The sequence below is a fragment of the Periplaneta americana genome, chromosome 13 (assembly GCF_040183065.1).
Source record: "Periplaneta americana isolate PAMFEO1 chromosome 13, P.americana_PAMFEO1_priV1, whole genome shotgun sequence".
NCBI classification, from domain to species: Eukaryota; Metazoa; Arthropoda; class Insecta; order Blattodea; family Blattidae; genus Periplaneta; species Periplaneta americana.
Window position 1 is genome coordinate 11,711,473 of NC_091129.1, and position 19,273 is coordinate 11,730,745.

A 19,273-nucleotide genomic window follows, 5' to 3' on the forward strand; every position below is an offset into this window, starting at 1 on the left:
GTGCTATTATCACTTGGTTTAATTATTATAAACGTTAATATTGAGAATTTTGTGATATTTTAGCTTTGGAAGCTCAACTGGAAAGCGAGCACGAGGAGCGAACCCAACTGCTCAGAGAGAAACACGAGCTGGAGCGACGGCTGGGAGCGCTCGAAGAGGCAGGTCGGGCCAGCCGCGCCACAGACGAGGACCAGCTGCACAGGCTGCGCAAAGACTTGAGACGGACCAAGGCCTTGCTGCGTGATGCACAGACACAGCTGGAGCGTTCCAGAGGAGACTCTCCGGGGAAGGCAATACTTCGCCAGCTCAGAAACCAGGTACATGAACATCAATGGCAGAGTAATTCATAAGAATAACATTGGAGAAGTAATTCATGTCGGCATAGGTGTAAGGCAAGGCTGCGTGTTATCACCGCTCCTCTTTAACCTGGTCTTAGATGCAACTCTAAGAAGAGTGAATGTTTCCCCTAGAGGAATCCGTTGGGGGCTCTCCGGTAGACTAGAAGATCTAGACTATGCGGATGATATCTCAGAACTTGTTTTTTTGAGTTGTCGCACTTTTGAACTAGATGATCGAAATATAACAACTCGCCACCGTGGAATGGCTTTGTACAAAATATTATATTTTATTTTTTAACTACATCCTGTTAAACCATTTTGATTTTTTTTAAATCGCACAAGTCCAACAGCCCCTTTAGACAAAGTTGGAGATATATTTTTGAATACCATGTATGTTCAATTTATATATGTAGATGTTTATGGATATAATACATATACATATATATCTCCAAACCCAATCATCGGAATATTAGGTAATTTTGTACTTATATTTATTTGTATAATTGTAATTATTTTTTACCATCGAATAAAGGAAATCTAAACATTTAGCTATAAAAGGAACCACCAGCCATATTTCTTCACCTCTTTTCAAGATCCAAAGAAAAATGTGGTAAGGCATGCAAAATGGACCCTGCCAAGGGTTTAATACCTTCTGTGTTCAACGTAATCGAGTCCAATACATGAATTAGCATACGAATGGATGAATAAATGAGCCAGATACTTGCCAATTTGAGTTCTGTCATCTATATCAAATTACCCCCAAGTATAAAATATTAAGGAGATTAGAGGGAAGAGAGTGAAATGGGAGAGAAAATAGTCTACGCGTCATCAGCCTTCCCTAGTGATTCAATTGAAGGCAGACAACATGTAGATCATCTGCATGCAACATAGCGTAAATAATGTAGACAATGAACATCTAAGTCCGTAATTCATCATATCTGATAATAATACAATTTATTATGTAATTTACAGAATTTAGCAGTATAACAGCCATAATTACCAGTGACTCAACTGCTGAACTCTTTTCTTACTTACTTACAGATGTATTTTAGAGAACTCGGAGGTTCATTGCCGCCCTCACATAAGCCCACCATCCTTTCTCATCCTGAGCAAGATTAATCCAGTCCCTACCATCATATCCCACCTCCCTCAAATCCATTTTAATATTATCCTCCCATCTACATCTTGACCTTCTCAAAGGTCTTTTTCCTTCCGGCCTCCCAACTAACTGAAAAAAATTATGGTTTATTTAACGACACTTACAACTGCAGAGGTTATATCAGCGTCGCCGGTGTGCCAGAATTTTGTCCCGCAGGAGTTCTTTTACATGCCAGTAAATCTACTGACATGAGTCTGTCGCATTTAAGCGCACTTAAATGCCATCGATCTGGGCTGGGATCGAACCCACAACCTCGAGCACAGAAGGCCAGCGCTATACCGACTACGCTACCCAGGTCGATGCCAACTAACTGATGCTTGGGATTTCCTAACAAGCTGTTTTTTACGGTGATGCATTGTTAACCTGTGTTGCCCAACCTCCAAGCTGGAAGACCATCCCTTATTAGCTGTTCGCGACTGCTTATTTAATATATTCGAAGCTACTCTCCATATCTGGAGGCTGTCTCCTCTATCCACAATCTGTGAATGCGCCATTCCATGAGCCCTTTTCTACCTGAAGTAATTTCAAGTATACAGAGACATTAATTTATATTTTCTTAAGTTACATCTGCTTTTGTGTAATATACATCAATATTGCATTAGATACCAAAGATACAAAATAATCCTATATCATTGGAATATTTTCTATTCAGGTGTTAATTATGTATGTGAAATAGTAATTATTTTTTAAGATTGTTACAGGCACAAACATCGTCTTAATGGCTCTATATAAATGTATAAAGACAATGCCCTTCCCAGAATTTTACTCTATATAACCCTAGGTCATATATACCAGATATCTCAGCCTTATAGGCTTTGACGGTAACAACTTTTGTCAGATATATTATTTAATGTACCGAAGTACATATGATGTTTCCATGCAAATATTCTGCGTCATCGGTGTGGCTTAGTGGATAAAGCATCAGCACGTAGAGCTGAAAACCTGGGTTCAAATCCCGGTGCCGGAGAGAATTTTTCTCCATTCCACTACTCTTTCATCGTACGATGACGCAGAACATCTGCATAGAAACATCATATGTCCTTCGGTACATTATATGCGTAAATCACTTAGCGATTTAAGACGGCGCTTATTCCGTCGGATCCCAGTCAATCAGTCACTCATAACGAGTGCACCTCCGCACATATGTGGACATTGTCCTATGTTCATAGACAGCTATGACGTAGTGTGCAGAGGGCAGGCCACTAGAGGGAACCCAAGAGTTGGAACTTAACCTGAGTCGATTCGATCTGACATGGGGATAGGAATCCGGTGTGGCTTAGTGGATAAAGCATCAGCACGTAGAGCTGAAAACCCGGGTTCAAATCCCAGTGCCGGAGAGAATTTTTCTCTGTTCCACTACTCTTTCATCGTACGATGACGCAGAATATCTGCATAGAAACATCATATGTACTTCGGTACATTATATGCGTAAATCACTTAGTGATTTAAGACGGCGCTTATTCCGTCGGATCCCGGTCAATCAGTCATTCATAACGAGTGCACCTCCGCACATATGTGGACATTGTCCTGTGTTCATAGACAGCTATGACGTAGTGCAGAGGGCGGCCACTAGAGGGAACCCAAGAGTTGGAACTTAAACTGAGACGATTCGATCTGACATGGGGATAGGAATCCGGTGTGGCTTAGTGGATAAAGCATCAGCACGTAGAGCTGAAAACCCGGGTTCAAATCCCGGTGCCGGAGAGAATTTTTCTCTGTTCCACTACTCTTTCATCGTAACTTTTGTCAGATTTACTATGCTGCCATCTAGTTGTTACATAAGGAGTCACGTCATAATTCCCATTTGAATTGCATTAGCGACTGTACTACGTGTTCATTTACAGTGGACAGGTGGCGATCCTGGCGGTTGTTCTTTTCAAAGTGCTGCCGATTTTAACATAGGGATGAGGTATCTGTTTCATATATGATCTAGGATATAACTAAACACATTTTAACCTCTACGGTGGCTGAGGGTCAGATCTCTGGCCTATCATGCAGGTGGCCTAGTTTCAAGTTCCGATCAATTTTCATTGAAAAATCCATAGTGACACATATAGTGACGGACCAAGGTCGCAGTTGGAGTTTTTCTCGGGGTTCTCCCGTTTTTCCCCATATTAGACATCTACATAATTCCGTCAACATTTCTCCATTTTGTTATCATTCCATAGCATTCCCTGATCACCAACTGGTGATGCACAAAGAGGGCTGGCCTAGGGATGAGGGTGGGGGGGGGGTTACCTGCTCGAAACCTGAGTACGCAGCTAAACCTTAGTCTAGTCGGTGTGGATTTGGGAATGTGCCTAACTCGAGGGTTAGCGTAATAGATCATAACGAGCTGCAATGCTGGGCCATAGTGCCCCCTGCCTTAAATTTCAATTCCATCCCAAACACATTTTTAACTCTTTTAGCTTCGTAATAAACTGACATTTAAATAAAATTATAGTAAACCCTGATGTAATAATTCCTGTAATTAGCACCATCTATCAGAGGATTGATTACAAATTATATTAATATGTGTCTGTAAATTTAATTATCGATAAGCTGTCATTTCGTTCAAAAAAGTAAACATGACACCTGAAGATGGCTGAACAGGCCCAAATACTCGTCTCTTTAATTCATTCTAGATTATTAATGTAATCGATTCATTATTCGATCACATTTAAAACGATTGTTGACAGATTATAATGAAATGAAATTATTAGCCTAAAAATGTCCCATTAAGGGCAAAGGCCTCCTCCTATAGAGGGAGAGCTCTATTTGTCTCACACGGTGAGCTACTCCGCGTAAGAGTGGAATTGTTCACTTGGTTCACATTCTGCACACTTTGGTATTGTTCGCTTGTTTCTGTCGCACTGGTTTTAGTCGCTGTTCACTTGTCTTCTTATGTTTTTCCAGTCTTCCCTATGTCTTGCTCTGCTTGACCAATGACTTCCTACTCGTTCACTGAAGAGGTCGGCCCATCTTCGTCGTGGTTTTCCGGGTGATCTCTTGCCAATGCGGGGATCCCATAGTGTGACTTTCTGAGTCCATCTTCCTTCTCTAAGTCGTGCAACATGGCCTCCCCACTTCCATTTGGTGTTGGTGGCTTGCAGTGCTGGATCTTTAATTGCTGCCATCTTTTGTAGCACTTCGTTTGGAACTCTGTCCCTCAGTGATAAGCCTAGTATCTTTCTCAGCATCTTTCTTTGGCATATTTGGAGACTGTTACGAAGTTTGGCAGTAAGAGACCACGTCTGGCACCCATATAACAGTACAGGAGTTACGCAGGTCTCCAATATTTCTACTCTGAGTTTCTTGCTGAGTGTTCCCTCCAGTATGATGAACTTGAGAGTTCAGAATGCCTTCCACGCGAGAGAAATCCTTCATTTTATTTCCTTCTCTGTCTTCTGATGAAAGGAGACTAGCTGTCCTACGTATACGTATTCAGACACGTATTGTAGTTCTGCACCATCAATTATTATGGGTGACTCCGGCCCATTCGACATTACTTGTGTCTTGGTCATATTCATCAGGAGGCCTGCCGATCTGCTGGTGTCGCATAAATCTTGTAGCATTGACTGCAGTTCTCTGGGTGATTTGGTGAACAATACGACGTCATCAGCAAACCTTAACAGATTATAATACCTAGTTCAAATTCTGTATATTGAGGAAGGTGAAGTGTATAGGCATATAAAATATTTCTGAGGTCAGGAAAATTGCTTTGCTGAGTACATTGAAACCTGATATAATGTGGCTGTCAGGGGGACACACTTCACTCCTGCATGTTAGCATATCTGCAGTACATTGAAAGATGACTCGTGATGATGAGTAAAATAACTACAACATAACGCACTGCTATATGTAATTTTCATTCATTCATTCATTCATTCATTCAGTTTTCTGCCCAAGGGTAGGTCTTTCACTGCAAACCCAGTTTTCTCCAATCTTACCTATTTTCTGCCTTCCTCTTTGTTTCCTCATATGATCATTATATCTTAATGTTGTCTATCATCTGATACCTTCTTCTGCCCCGAACTCTTCTCCCGTTCACCATTCCTTCCAGTGCATCCTTCAGTAGGCAGTTTCTTCTCAGCCAGTGACCCAACCAATCCCTTTTCCTCTTCCTGATCAGTTTCAACATCATTCTTTCTTCACCCACTCTTTCCAACACAGCTTCATTTCTTATTCTGTCTGTCCACTTCACACATTCCATTCTTCTCCATATCCACATTTCAAATGCTTCTATTCGCTTCGCTTCACTTCGTCGTAATATCCATGTTTCTGCCCCATACAATGCTACTCTCGACACAAAGCACTTCACTAATCTCTTCCTTAGTTATTTTTCCAGAAGCCCACAGAAGATGCTGAAGGCATCAAAAATACAAATAGAAAACTTGCCAATTTGTACACCTTTACTTCTGTGAAATACAGAATACAATAGTTAAACATTGTATTTAATCCTTCATCCTACTGTGGACCTAGAACTAGTTTAGTGTAAGTCTGTAAACGAGAATTTGAAATGGGAATGCATACAGTTACTCTACATTGAGTACACCACGAGTTTGCTACAGAAAGAATTCTCGCTGTGGAAGCGAAAGAATTTCACAAAATTGACATTCACTTGTAAGTAATAATTTTTTTCTGAGGACATTCTCAATGTGTTTTATCCATATTCGCGATGTAGGCCTATTGGTTCGCACTATATCGGTCTTTTACTATATTGTTGTACCACATCCGATACCAGTATTTTGTCGTGCCGCTTGCCACGACAAGGGCGGATGGCTTATCTTTGAGATAATCGCGAGTTATAATCTACTATCAAGACAACACAACAAATTAGACTCTGCATTATACTTCCTAACTCTCTGATAATTTATAGACTGTACTTGCTTATGGATAGGAGGGATTTCTACTTAGAATGTGATCTCAGGCTTTCGAAATAATCACAAGTGTAGAAATTCACTATTACTAAGTTTATTAATAAGATATCAATTTATTACAGATAGAATATTGAATATTGAAATTGAACGATTTAAGAAGGATCAAATTTGCTGTTAATTTTAAAGTATCAAAATGAACTAGCTAAATATAAAGTACAAGAATTGAACTCATGATCTTACTTACAGTTGATTGTAGGGCGAACCCTGGTGCAATTCAAAGATGATGCCATTTTCTGAACTTCTTCCTGGACGTCGGGAAGTTACGACCATTACTGCATGACCGCTGTCTTGACCAATGACTAATGACCGCGATTTGGACGTTTTGTGTCCATTTATAAGTTCTCGAACCGCGTCCTTTGTGTCGTAACAGAGTGACGCTATTTTGCCCGCGAATCTTCTAAAAGGACGGTATTGCATTCACTAAACACCATGTTTCTGATTCTTAACCATTATTTCAGATCGGCATTTCCTGTTGTCATTTGGAACAATACAGATTTAAGGAACTCTCACGATTGAATCTCTATTTTTGATTTACCCAATAGAAATCCAGAGTTCGGAATGATCGCCAATTAAAATGTCTCGCGAGAGACGCTGCATAATCTTTCTTTATATGTCAGCTGTTGCTAAAGACTGCTAAAATGCAAGCATACGCATTTTCTGCCTTGTTCAAGGACTGTACTCTGCTGAGTTAGCTAAGCTGTACTTTGTAATCTGTCGAAACAGGAAGCGATCTCTGTCGCATGTCAAAGCATGTCTTCAACTGAATGTTTTAATAAGTACGATTTCATTACTTTCAAATAAAGTGAAAATATATTGCTTATGGTTATAACAAAGTTATGATTGCTTATCATAATCCTTGGGCACAACAGTATTTTGTTGTTTGGTTTTTATTAAAAATTAATTTCATTATGTGAGTTTGGAGAAATCAGGAATACGGGAGATATGAGTAGAAAGCCTATACTGATAGTGTTTTGTTGTTACAGCTGGAAGACTTGGAATGTGCGCGTGCAGCTGCAGTCAAGGCTCGACAGAGTGCTGAAATGGAGTTGGGCGAAGTTCAGGCGCAGCTGGAAGAAGCTCAGAGAATCAAAGCAGAGGCTGAAGAGCGGTCAGCAGCTGCCATGAGGGAACGCTCTGATATCCGCACCCAGCTCGAGGAGAACGAGGAAGAACTAGCAGAGGTAATTCTGAGATATTTCTGATATGCGTGTAACAAGAACGTTAGCACTCTGAAGTATTTATGATGACACTTTTTTCAATTCATCCATCGAATGGTGCTATAGTTCAATTTCGAGTCTTGGCCTCTTGTAGCTTTTGCCTCCAACTGATCCTGCTTTGTGCAGCCAGCTTCCAGTTGCGACGACACCAGAGTAAGCTTGCAGCAGCTTCTCTTACACCATCTTCCTATCTTCTCTTAGACCTTCCCACATGTTGATCCCTGTAAAATCTGCTTGTTGTCAGCCCACTTTGAGGTCTGTGGATATAGAGGGAAAAATTGGATCCGTGTCGGGTAGAATTCCCAGGTAGCTCAGTTGGTAGAGTGTTGGTATTGTATTGTATTGTATTTATTAACATTCCATGGTATTCATATATTGCTTACACCTAGAATATGGAACAAGTCAAAAAACGTAATACTATTATAAAATCTTAATTTACAGTCACAATCTAGATCAAATATATACAGACGAAATTTACAATATAGTCTACTAGTACAACACATAGTTTTAGTATCAATTTCATGAAGTGTTATTGAATGTCATGAATTCACCTACAGAATAGAAGGCGTGAGAAATTAGGTACTTCTTTAATTTGGCCCTAAATAATTTTATGTTTTGAATTTCATTTTTTATATCGATAGGGAGGCTATTAAAAATTTTTACTGCCATATAACGCACTCCTTTTTGATAGCACGATAGACTTGCCGATGGAGTATGAAAGTCATTTTTTTGACGTGTATTTATGCTATGAACTGTTGAATTAGTTACAAAGTTTTCACGATTACATATGAGGAAGACTATTAATGAAAAGATATACTGACAAGCCATGGGCATTATTTGTAGTTTTTTGAAAATAGTCCTACACGACTCCCTAGATTTCGCACCTACTGTTATTCTAATTACTCTTTTTTGTAATAGAAATATATTGTTACTATCTGTGGAATTTCCCCAGAATATTATTCCAAAACTCATTACCGAGTGGAAGTATGCAAAGTATATTGTTTTTAAGGTATTGATATTTACTATCTTTTGCATAGATCTAATAGCAAAACAAGCTGAATTTAGTTTGGGGGTAATTTCTTTAATATGATTTTTCCAATTTAACACATTATCGATTTTTAAGCAAAGAAATTTGGTTGTTGTTGTTTCTAATAGGGATCTATTGTTAATTATTGTGCTAGAAATTTGCGACGTTGAATTTGGACAGGATTTAAATTGAATTATGTTAGTTTTGTTACAATTTAATACTAATTTATTGACTGAGAACCAGTCACATATTTTGAAGAGAATTTCCTCTGTTGAAGATTGGAATGTGTTGGAGTTATTGGCTGTAATTACTATACTTGTGTCATCTGCAAATAATATGGGATGACCTACATCTTTTATAAGGGGGGCAAGATCATTTATAACCACTAGAAAAAGTAGGGGACCTAATATTGATCCTTGAGGAATTCCATTATTAATAGTTCCCCATGTCGATGTAGATTTCATAGTTGCATTGATTTCAACTTTCTGTACGTTTAACCAAAGGTCCCTGGTTCGATACCCAGCCCCAGAACAATTTTTCCTTCGAAATTATTCAAATCAATTTTACAGGGAGTTATACTTGAAAGCTTGATTTGCATAATACACATCACTGTTCGTTAACAGAAAACCACAATTTAAGTCACACAGAGTTAGTGTGCACTCAATGTTGGTTGCTTGACGGTTGTCAGCCCACTTTGAGGTCTGTGGATATAGAGGGAAAAATTGGATCGGTGTCGGGTAGAGTTCCTGGGTAGCTCAGTTGGTAGAGCATTTGTACGTTTAAGCAAAGGTCCCGGGTTCGATACCCGGCCCCGGAACAATTTTTCCTTCGAAATTATTCATTGTAAGTTTGTCTACACTGCCAGCAGTTGCTGTAGACATTGGGAGTGACTGCAGCAGTTACCTCATAAGTCAGTAAGGCATCTGTTGCGGGAGACCAGGTACTTGTACTTAGTGTATCAGAGATCTGCAAAGAAGGCTAACTTAAAGCCATATAGGATGACACCTGTTCATGAGCTGCTGGAGACAGATAAGGCTAAAAGAGTGATATATTGTCGTTGATTCCAGGTGACCATTGTTCAAAATCCTGATATACTGTCCATTACATGGTCCACATACGATAGAGTTGCCATATTTTGATAAGCAAAAAAGAGGACACTTTATCGACACCTACTTCCAAACAGATCGCAATCATAGGTCATGTACAACATTGATATATGTATAGTATGTAGACTATTGAAGCTGAGAAATATTGCTAGTAGTAATTTTATTAACCTTAAATAACAAAATAATAATACAAACAAGTGAAATGGTTATAATTTAATCTTTATAACCATGAGTCTATTTTTCCACAATAAAACTTCTTCACAATATCCGAATCTGGAAACATCGTCTTCAGTAGGCCAGATGTGCACGCCATCACGTTGTAACTATTGTAGTATTTAACAGTGTGTGCTCCAGTTACTTCATCTTCCAATTTGCTGCTAGGTTTTACAAAGAAGTCGGTTAATTTTGTAGACTAACATTCTTCTCGAACTGCTCTTTTGTGTTTTTCACATTCCAGATGAGCTTACAAAAACATTGATAATATCGCGGTCAAAGAGTACAGAAAGGGAAGTTCACGAGAGCATTTTAAGTGGGGTGCACTAAAGCATTACCGGTACCAGTACTTAACTGTAACGATTAGAAGGTTCCCAGTTACAACAAAGTAACTTATAAACGTTTGAGGTATTTTCCTTCATTAGTAAAGTCGTATTTTAAACTTAACCTAAAAACTCGGACAATTAGCCAAAATCTAAAAACCCATCTGGACGAAAAATTTAACCCTAAAAAAGAGGATATGTCCGGGAAAACCTGAATGTATGGCAACCCTAACATACGAGGCATGGTTTCACTTGTGTGGTTATGTCAACTCACAGAACACACACATTTGGACTGCACAATATTCGCATGGCATTCATGAAGTGCTTTTGCAACCAATGGAAGTCGGAGTTTGGTTCACAGTATCAGCAGAGAGAATAGTGGATCCATTTATTTTTTCGACAGAGTAATGAACGAACATTGAACAGTACTGTTGCATTTACATGAACTCTTTGAGCCTGAGCTGTATCCATGGCGCTGATTCTAAGTTTATTTGATGATCACATCATCTCCAGGAATTTGTGGCCACCAAGATCGCCGGATTTGATATCTTCAAATTTTTTTCTGTAGAATTAACTGAAGGGAAGAGTCTATTCTACACGCCCTCTCTAGTAATGTGTGTGAAATCTTTTTTTTTTATGTTGTAAAAGTAGGCAGTGAAAAAGAAAGGCTGCAACAATCAGCATTGCCTCTTCACAAATTGTCAAGGATTTCAAGATACACAAATGTTTCTGTTCATTAGATCTGACAATGGTCCAAAGATAGAGATGTAAGACCCTTCGTCATTTCTGTTCTCATCAGAAAAACACTATCTAAGAAAATGTCTGGTAATCAAAGACGAATGTTTCTTCTGCTGGCCACCATCTTCACATGTAGCAATTCCCTAAGTTTGAAATACAACAATATTTCATTGTATCATATTGCAGGTGCTGAAGAAATACCGCACAGCAGTCCAGCAGCTATCTGTAGACCAGATGGCTCTTCAGGAACAAGCAGGTCTTGTGGCGGAAATGGAGAGCGAGCGTGCTGCTCTCAAGGAACAGCTGGCTGAACTGTCTGCCCGTCTGGAAAGCATAGAGACGCAGGGCGACCCTAGCTCGTCCCTTGCTCAGCGGAGGCTAGAACTACGCACCAAAGAGTTGGAATCAAAATTAGAGTTGGAGCAGACAACACGAGCAAGAATGGAGGTTTGTTTCTATTATATTTCATGTTGTATTAGTGACAAATCAAATAAGTGTGTCGCGATATCGTGGGCGTTCAGTAAAGTGTGTCGTAAATCAAAAAAGGTTGGGAACCATTGAGTTAAGGGGTAGGCTGCAGTGACTCAGTGCCCAGGCCTTGATTAGATAGATGTAAAACTGTTTGTGTTGTGAATATTTTCAGAGCACTGGTATGTTCAACCAGAGGTCCCGGGATCGATACCCGGCCCCAGAACAATTTTTCCCTTGAAATGATTCAAATCTCCTTTACAGGGAGCTTTACCTGAAAGGCTAGATTTGCATAACATATACATCACTGTGTACGTTAACAGAAAACCACAATTCCAAGTCACTCAGTTTGTGTGCACTCGATGTGGGTCTCTGGCATTTCGTCAGCCCACGCGAGTTGTGTGGATATAAAGGGAAAAGTTGAGACGGTGTCGGGTGGAGTTCCCGGGTAGCTCAGTTGGCAGAGCACTGGTACATTCAACCAGAGGTCCTGGGATCGATACCCGGCCCCGGAACAATTTTTCCCTTGAAATTATTTAAGTCTGCTTTACAGGGAGCTTTACCTGAAAGACTAGATTTGCATAATATATACGTCACTGTGTACGTTAACAGAAAACCACAATTCCAAGTCACACAGAGATTGTGTGCACTCGATGTGGGTCTCTGGCATTTCGTCAGCCCACACGAGTTGTGTGAATATAAAGGGAAAAGTTGAGATGGTGTCGGGTGGAGTTCCCGGGTAGCTCAGTTGGCAGAGTGCTGGTACGTTCAACCAGGGGTCCCGGGATCGATACCCGGCCCTGGAACATTTTTCCCTTGAAATGATTCAAATCTGCTTTACAGGGAGCTTTACCTGAAACACTAGATTTGCATAACATATACATCACTGTGTACGTTAACAGAAAACCACAATTCCAAGTCACACAGAGATTGTGTGCGCTCGATGTGGGTCTCTGGCATTTCGTCAGCCCACGCAAATTGTGTGAATATAAAGGGAAAAGTTGAGACGGTGTCGGGTGGAGTTCCCGGGTAGCTCAGTTGGCAGAGCACTGGTATGTTCAACCAGAGGTCCCGGGATCGATACCCGGCCCCTGAACAATTTTTCCCTTGAAATTATTCAAATCTGCTTTGCAGGGAGCTTTACCTGAAAGACTAGATTTGCATGTTTGTGTTGTGTCCAATAGGTTCAGATTTCAAGACTTAAAGAAACTGTAGAAAAATTACAAGGAGAGGCTGCAACGGCACGAGCCAAAGAACAAACAGCACAGGATGCTGCGAGGAAGTTGCAGCGGACTGTGCGCGAACTGAAAGAAGAAGCATTGGCAGGACAAGCTCGGGAGGCTGAGGCAGCCCAGAGGAAGAAGGATCTGGAGAAGAGGCTGGAGTCTGCCGAAGCTGAGGCAGCGGCTGCGAGAGGAGACCTGCGCCTCGCACTCACACGGATCCAAGACTTGCAGTCGGCCATTCAGGGCGAACTGGAAGACTGCAGTGGAAGTGATCGCACTGACAGGTGAGGGATATTGCACAGGCTATTATTCATTTAGCGCTGAATCTTTGTTGTGTTGTGCTATACCAATCTGTCTTCTAATGGTTGTAGTAATTTTTTATTTTTCACTTTCGAGGAATATCACTTTTGTTGACGTCGTACAAAATTTCGTCCAATATTCTTTTGAGAAAATTAACATCCGTATGTAGATGAAATTATTGGGGATCATGAGTGTGGTTTTAGGTGCAATAGATTGACTATTGATCAGATGTTTTGTATTCGACAGATATTGGAGAAAAAATGGGAGTATAAGGATACAGTACATCAGTTATTCATAGATTTCAAAAAGGCATATGACTCGTTTATGGGAGAAGTTTTATATAACATTCTTATTGAATTTGGTATACCCAAGAAACTAATTCGATTAATTAAAATGTGTCTCAATGAAACTTACAGCAGAGTCCGTATAGGCCAGCTTCTGTCTGATGCTTTTCCAATTCACTGCAGGCTAAAGCAAGGAGATGCGCTATCACCTTTACTTTTTAACTTTGCTCTAGAGTGTGCCATTAGGAAAGTTCAGGATAACAGAGAGGGTTTGGAATTGAATGGGTTACATCAGCTTCTTGTCTATGCAGATGACATGAATATGTTAGGAGAAAATCCAGAAACGATTAGGGAAAACACGGAAATTTTACTTCAAGCAAGTAAAGAGATAGGTTTGGAAGTAAACCCCGAAAGGACGAAGTATATGATTATGTCTTGTGACCAGAATATTGTACGAAATGGAAATATAAAAACTGGAGATTTATCTTTCAAAGAGGTGGAAAAATTCAAATATCTTGGAGCAACAGTAACAAATATAAATGGCACTCGGGAGGAAATTAAACGCAGAATAAAATATATGGGAAATGATGTTCTTATTCGGTTGAGAAGCTTTTGTCGTCCAGTCTGCTGTCAAAAAATCTGAAAGTTAGAATTTATAAAACAGTTATATTACCGGTTCTGTATGGATGTGAAACTTGGACTCTCACTTTGAGAGAGGAACAGAGATTAAGGGTGTTTGAGAATGAGATTCTTAGGAAAATATTTGGGGCTAGGAGGGATGAAGTTACAGGAGAATGGAGAAAGTTACACAACACAGAACTTCACGCAATGTATTCTTTACCTGACATAATTAGGAACATTAAATCCAGACGTTTGAGATGGCTAGGGCATGTACCACATATGGGCGAATCCAGAAATGCATATAGAGTGTTAGTTGGGAGGCCGGAGGGAAAAAGACCTTTGGGGAGGCCGAGACTAGGTGGGAAGATAATATTAAAATGGATTTGAGGGAGGTGGGATATGATGATAGAGACTGGATTAATCTTGCTCAGGATAGGGACCAATGGTGGGCTTATGTGAGGGCAGCAATGAACCTCCGGGTTCTTTAAAAGCCTGTTTGATTAAATGTGTCCTTATTGCTCATTGTGATGTCTTTTGTAGTTTTCCCATTTTGTTCCCCATCCTGTTCTATCACATATTCTTTTTAATCACAGACATTTATTACAACAAATTGAAGTGAATTTCTGTACTAATATCTATTTTCATTCCTTTTTCTATGCTAATTAAGAATTATACAATATTAATAAGCCTAATATTCCGATTGAGTGGTAAAGTGCCAGAGTTTCCTAACCCACATATTTTTAAGTCTCTTGAATCTTGTGTACACTACTTTTAACACTTAAATATAAATGATTGATTAAATGGCAAACTTACTAGTGTTAAATTATATAACCATGAATGAAGATGCGATCTTATATGTGCTTTTGTTTTCATATGTTAGTGTGATGTATTTAACAAACACAAAAACACACAAACACAAGAACACAAGAAATACATCACACTAACATACGAAAACAAAAGCACACATAAGATCGCATCTTCATTCAGAAAGCAGAAATACAACATAGCATACAGAATAGAAAACACACTACAAAGATATCTCAACACACAAACAACACAAACAAATAAATACAACCACACAGGCGTATACAAACTCACATGTAATAGTTGCGATAAGTTCTACATTGGACAGACAGGCAGATCATTCCAAACATGCTACAAAGAATACATTAATGCAATAACCAGAGGACACAATATATCTACATATGCCGAACACATAACTAATGCTAACCATACATACAATAACATAAATGCAGACATGGAAATCCTACACATACAACCCAAAAACCAAAAACTCAACACACTAGAACAATATGAAATATACAGACACACTAAAACACACCCTAATCAAATTCTCAACACACAGATCAATTTCAGAACACGCACACTATTCGACTCCACTTTTCAACATGCAAACACACCCCTACAACAGGCAGCGATGTTGAGATGATGCCGGGATCTAGTTAGGGTCTGATAATGGTATGAAGGATGCACCGAAACAGCTGTAAGCCACACATGGTTTGCCATTTAATCAGTCATTGATAAATATTAGTTGTAGGTAAAGGAGAAGTAATTTCCATTTGAGAACAATAATTCTAAAAAATTATGTCCAAGTTTAGACTTCAATATATCGTTTCAGTGTAAATGTTGCTTAGGCAACTCTGGCACTGAGCCACGCAACTAATTCTTATAAGTCTCCATTTCTGTTCCAGTGATCCAGACAGTGATTGTTCTGATGAATCAATTAATACATTCCTGTCCAATCACAAGATGTCTCTTGTGTCCAGTACTGCAAATTCAAGTCCACGGGTTAAAACTTCGTTAGAATTGGACATAGCATCCAGGTATGGTGTTTTTTCTTAGTATCAGTAATAACATAACTAGTGTATTTCATTTTTTAAATTATATTTTATCGAGTAGTTGAGATTTTTGTAATACCATGTTTAAGAGGAGCTTCATAAAAATATGTAGATGGTATGATATACTGTTTCTGTTACTTGTGTTTATTATGTGAACTGTTGTAGGAGAAGGCTGATAACAGCGACATGTTGTCTTAATTATAAGTTCTTAATTAAAATTTTGCCAAATTAATGAAATGAAAGCAGAACTCTAATATGTTTCTTCAATACACTGTGCACAGTCGGACATATCTATTATCACTGACCATTGTTGTTTAGTCAACTGTCCAAAGACGAAGTTTGAAACTTACAAGTGATACCAACAAGGCACCACTTATGAGGCAACTAAGCCAGGAAATAATGGGATAGGGCGTCAGTTTCATTCCCCCTCCATTGCATACATCATCGATTAGCCACATATTCCACTATTTAAACTTCAGATGTACACAAACATTTGTTGTTCCTTATTTATCAAGCTACTGTATTGCACACAACAAGAGATCATCCAAAATGATGAAATGAATATAGGCCTACATTTTATTCAAAAGTTTACACTTATAATAAATCCAATACACTACTTTAAATATCTGTTTTAGGTTTAAACCCATAATGTAAAGAAACTTTGCGTCTTTTGCTTTTATTATATTCATGATTCAATAAAATTATTAAGGAATTATTGCCTGTCATACAGTTTAAAAGCCACAAAAATTTCGAAATACATTAATAATTTTCACTGATTAATTTTGTAACTTCTTTACTATGTTGATATGAAGAATTTACCTGGCTGACTAGTTTCGAAGTGATATTCTTCATTGTCTGAAGGCTAGTGAAGGTCCCACTCTATCTTCTAGTTTCCTGTTATGTGGAGTGTGTTCATGATTGTGTCGAAAAGGGTGTGTGTTTTGAAATTGAGTTGAGTGTTCAAGATGTGCTGGGGTGTGTTTCTGTGTGTTTGTAAATTTTATATTGTTGTAGAGGATCAAGTTTCTGGTTTTTTGGCTGGATGTGTAGTATTTTCATGTCAGTGTCTATGTTGCTGTAGTTGTGATTGGAGTTTGTGTTGTGTTCTGCGTAGGTTGAATTGTTGGTTATGACTTCTACATTGAACAGACTGGAAGATCATTTCAAACAGGTTACAAGGAACATAACACTGACATGAAAATACTGCACATCCAGCCAAAAAAAAAAAAAAAAAAAAAAAAAAAAAAAACAGATACAGTGAAACCTCGATAAGACTTGCTCGCTTATTATGCTATCCCGTGTAATACGCTTTTTTTGTCCAGTCCCTGAACATTTCATATATAACGCCTTTATAAAATACCCCATTTGTTGCACTCAAGTCCCGCATAATAAGCTGTTTTTGTGGAATATTTTCTACGTAATTTTCAGCAATGTACTGTAACAGCAATGAAACATCTTAGTCATTGAACTCACTGGTGCCATTAACCTGAAAAGTATTGGTATTCGACCCTTTACCTGCGCATTTAAACATTCATACTTCATACCTTAGTATACCCCACCCTCTTGTTACGCTCTCTTATTCGAATCCTTATCTGCATGGTTAAAGCCTACGTACAGTTACAATACCTCACCCTCTTGCTAACCCTCTCTCTCAAACAGCATTCCTTACTCGGCCGTAATAAAATTCTGGAAATTTTTGTTGGGCAGTTTGTTGTCCTTTAGTGTACTGAAGTGTCTGTGAATGTGATTACAATGAGTGTTAAACAAAAAGCCCTTTCTGTGTCGGAAAAATTGGAAATCTTACGAAAGTACAATGAGAACAGTACTCTTACTCAGAAACAATTCTCTGATTCATTAGGAATCCCATCAAAGATATTAAGAACGATAATAAAAAATCGCGACTCAATCACTACAGCTGCGACATTGTCGGGAGGATGTAATCGCAGAAACTGAAGTGTGGTAAACATGAGGACTTGGAGAACACGCACACGGCAAACAACTATAAATGACTTTTTTTTTGGAAAGAATTAAGTACAGTTTATTTTGTAAATGTCTTTGATGTACAGTACAGTAACTACATAATGGGGTAATACTGTATTACCTTTCATGAATCATGTATTTCAATAAAGAAAAATGCTAATAGATAGGGGCGATTTCTCAGGGCATGTTATGCTTGCTGCGCAAGCCCAATATTTTCGTACAATGTGTATTTCTCAAAATGGCGTTACGTACATTAAAATTTATTTTGATTTTTGGAATACTGTATAGGCGTAATACCATCCGCAGGTTGCACACCGCAAGTATTGCAATGCTTGCTCGTTTCTCGGAGCTACAGGAAAGACGTAGAAACAGCAAGAATATGATGTGCGCGCAAGTGCCTTCCTCCTTAGTCCGTCCTAGGCGCACATGCTTCTGTTATGTGTTGTTTGAAGCTCTGGTCCGAGAGCTACACCAACGACTATTTAACGTTACACAGACCAGTACTGACAGCGGGAATGTGCTGTGATTTGCGAGTGCAATGTAATTGTATGAGCGGAATCCATGTGTTAGCTGCTGCATGTACTATTAATTCTTAAACATTAATTTGAAGTATTGCAATGAGTTCGGAATTGTGTTATTGAAACCTTATTATTAAATCCATTTTCCCGAAGGACTATTCAAGAGAAGACAGACATTACAGAGAACATGTGCTCAATACAATAGTATGCATTGGTTGGCAGGGTCGAAAAAACTAAATAAACTGTTTTGTTGGCCATGTTTGTTATATTATATCGAACTTCTACATCTGATAAGCGAATATGATCCATGACTCATAATGATTTCATAATTATAAAATAAATTATTTATGTGGGTCTGATTATTTTTATTAATTATGAATTATTATATCCTCCCATCTTCCCCTATGAATAAAAAAGCAAGCCTAACTTTCGTGACTAACATTCATCCCTGCTAATAGATACTGTATATAAGTACAAATTAGTATACTCGTCTAATACGCGGTCCCGGTTAATACGCGGTTTACACGCGGTCCCTTGAACAGCGTCTTATCAGGGTTTTACTGTACTTGACACACTAAACAATATAAAATTTATAAACATATAAAAACACACCCACAACACATATTGAACACTCAACTCATTTTAAAAACACATTCTTTTTGACACAATCATGAACACACCCCATCACAACAGCAAACCAGAAGATACCATGGGACCTTCAGTAGGCTTCAGACAATGAAGAATATCACATCGAAACTAGTTAGGCAGGTAAATTCCTCATATTAACACACTAAAGAAGTTACAAAGTTAATCAGTGATTATATGTGTTAAAAGTGTGTATAAAACAATGAATAACAAGACACATTACAGATGCTAAAACAAATGCTCATAGACAATAACACACCACAAGAACACATCGAAGAAATCATCCAAATCACAGACATCATAACAAATCAAAACTATTTCACACACAACAA

At 38.7% G+C, this 19,273-nt stretch overlaps 1 protein-coding gene across 4 annotated transcripts in view; it reads left to right on the top strand.

The window, feature by feature from the left end:
- Mhcl (Myosin heavy chain-like) overlaps nt 1-19,273 on the top strand; it is a 921,190-nt gene that overhangs the window by 897,893 nt on the left and 4,024 nt on the right. For all 4 annotated transcript variants that reach the window (XM_069842911.1, XM_069842912.1, XM_069842913.1 and 1 more), the window contains 5 exons: nt 64-317; nt 7,400-7,597; nt 11,227-11,487; nt 12,693-13,018; nt 15,652-15,783. In XM_069842911.1, coding sequence (XP_069699012.1) covers nt 64-317; nt 7,400-7,597; nt 11,227-11,487; nt 12,693-13,018; nt 15,652-15,783 — 1,171 coding nt within the window. The remainder of the gene's footprint in view (nt 1-63; nt 318-7,399; nt 7,598-11,226; nt 11,488-12,692; nt 13,019-15,651; nt 15,784-19,273) is intronic.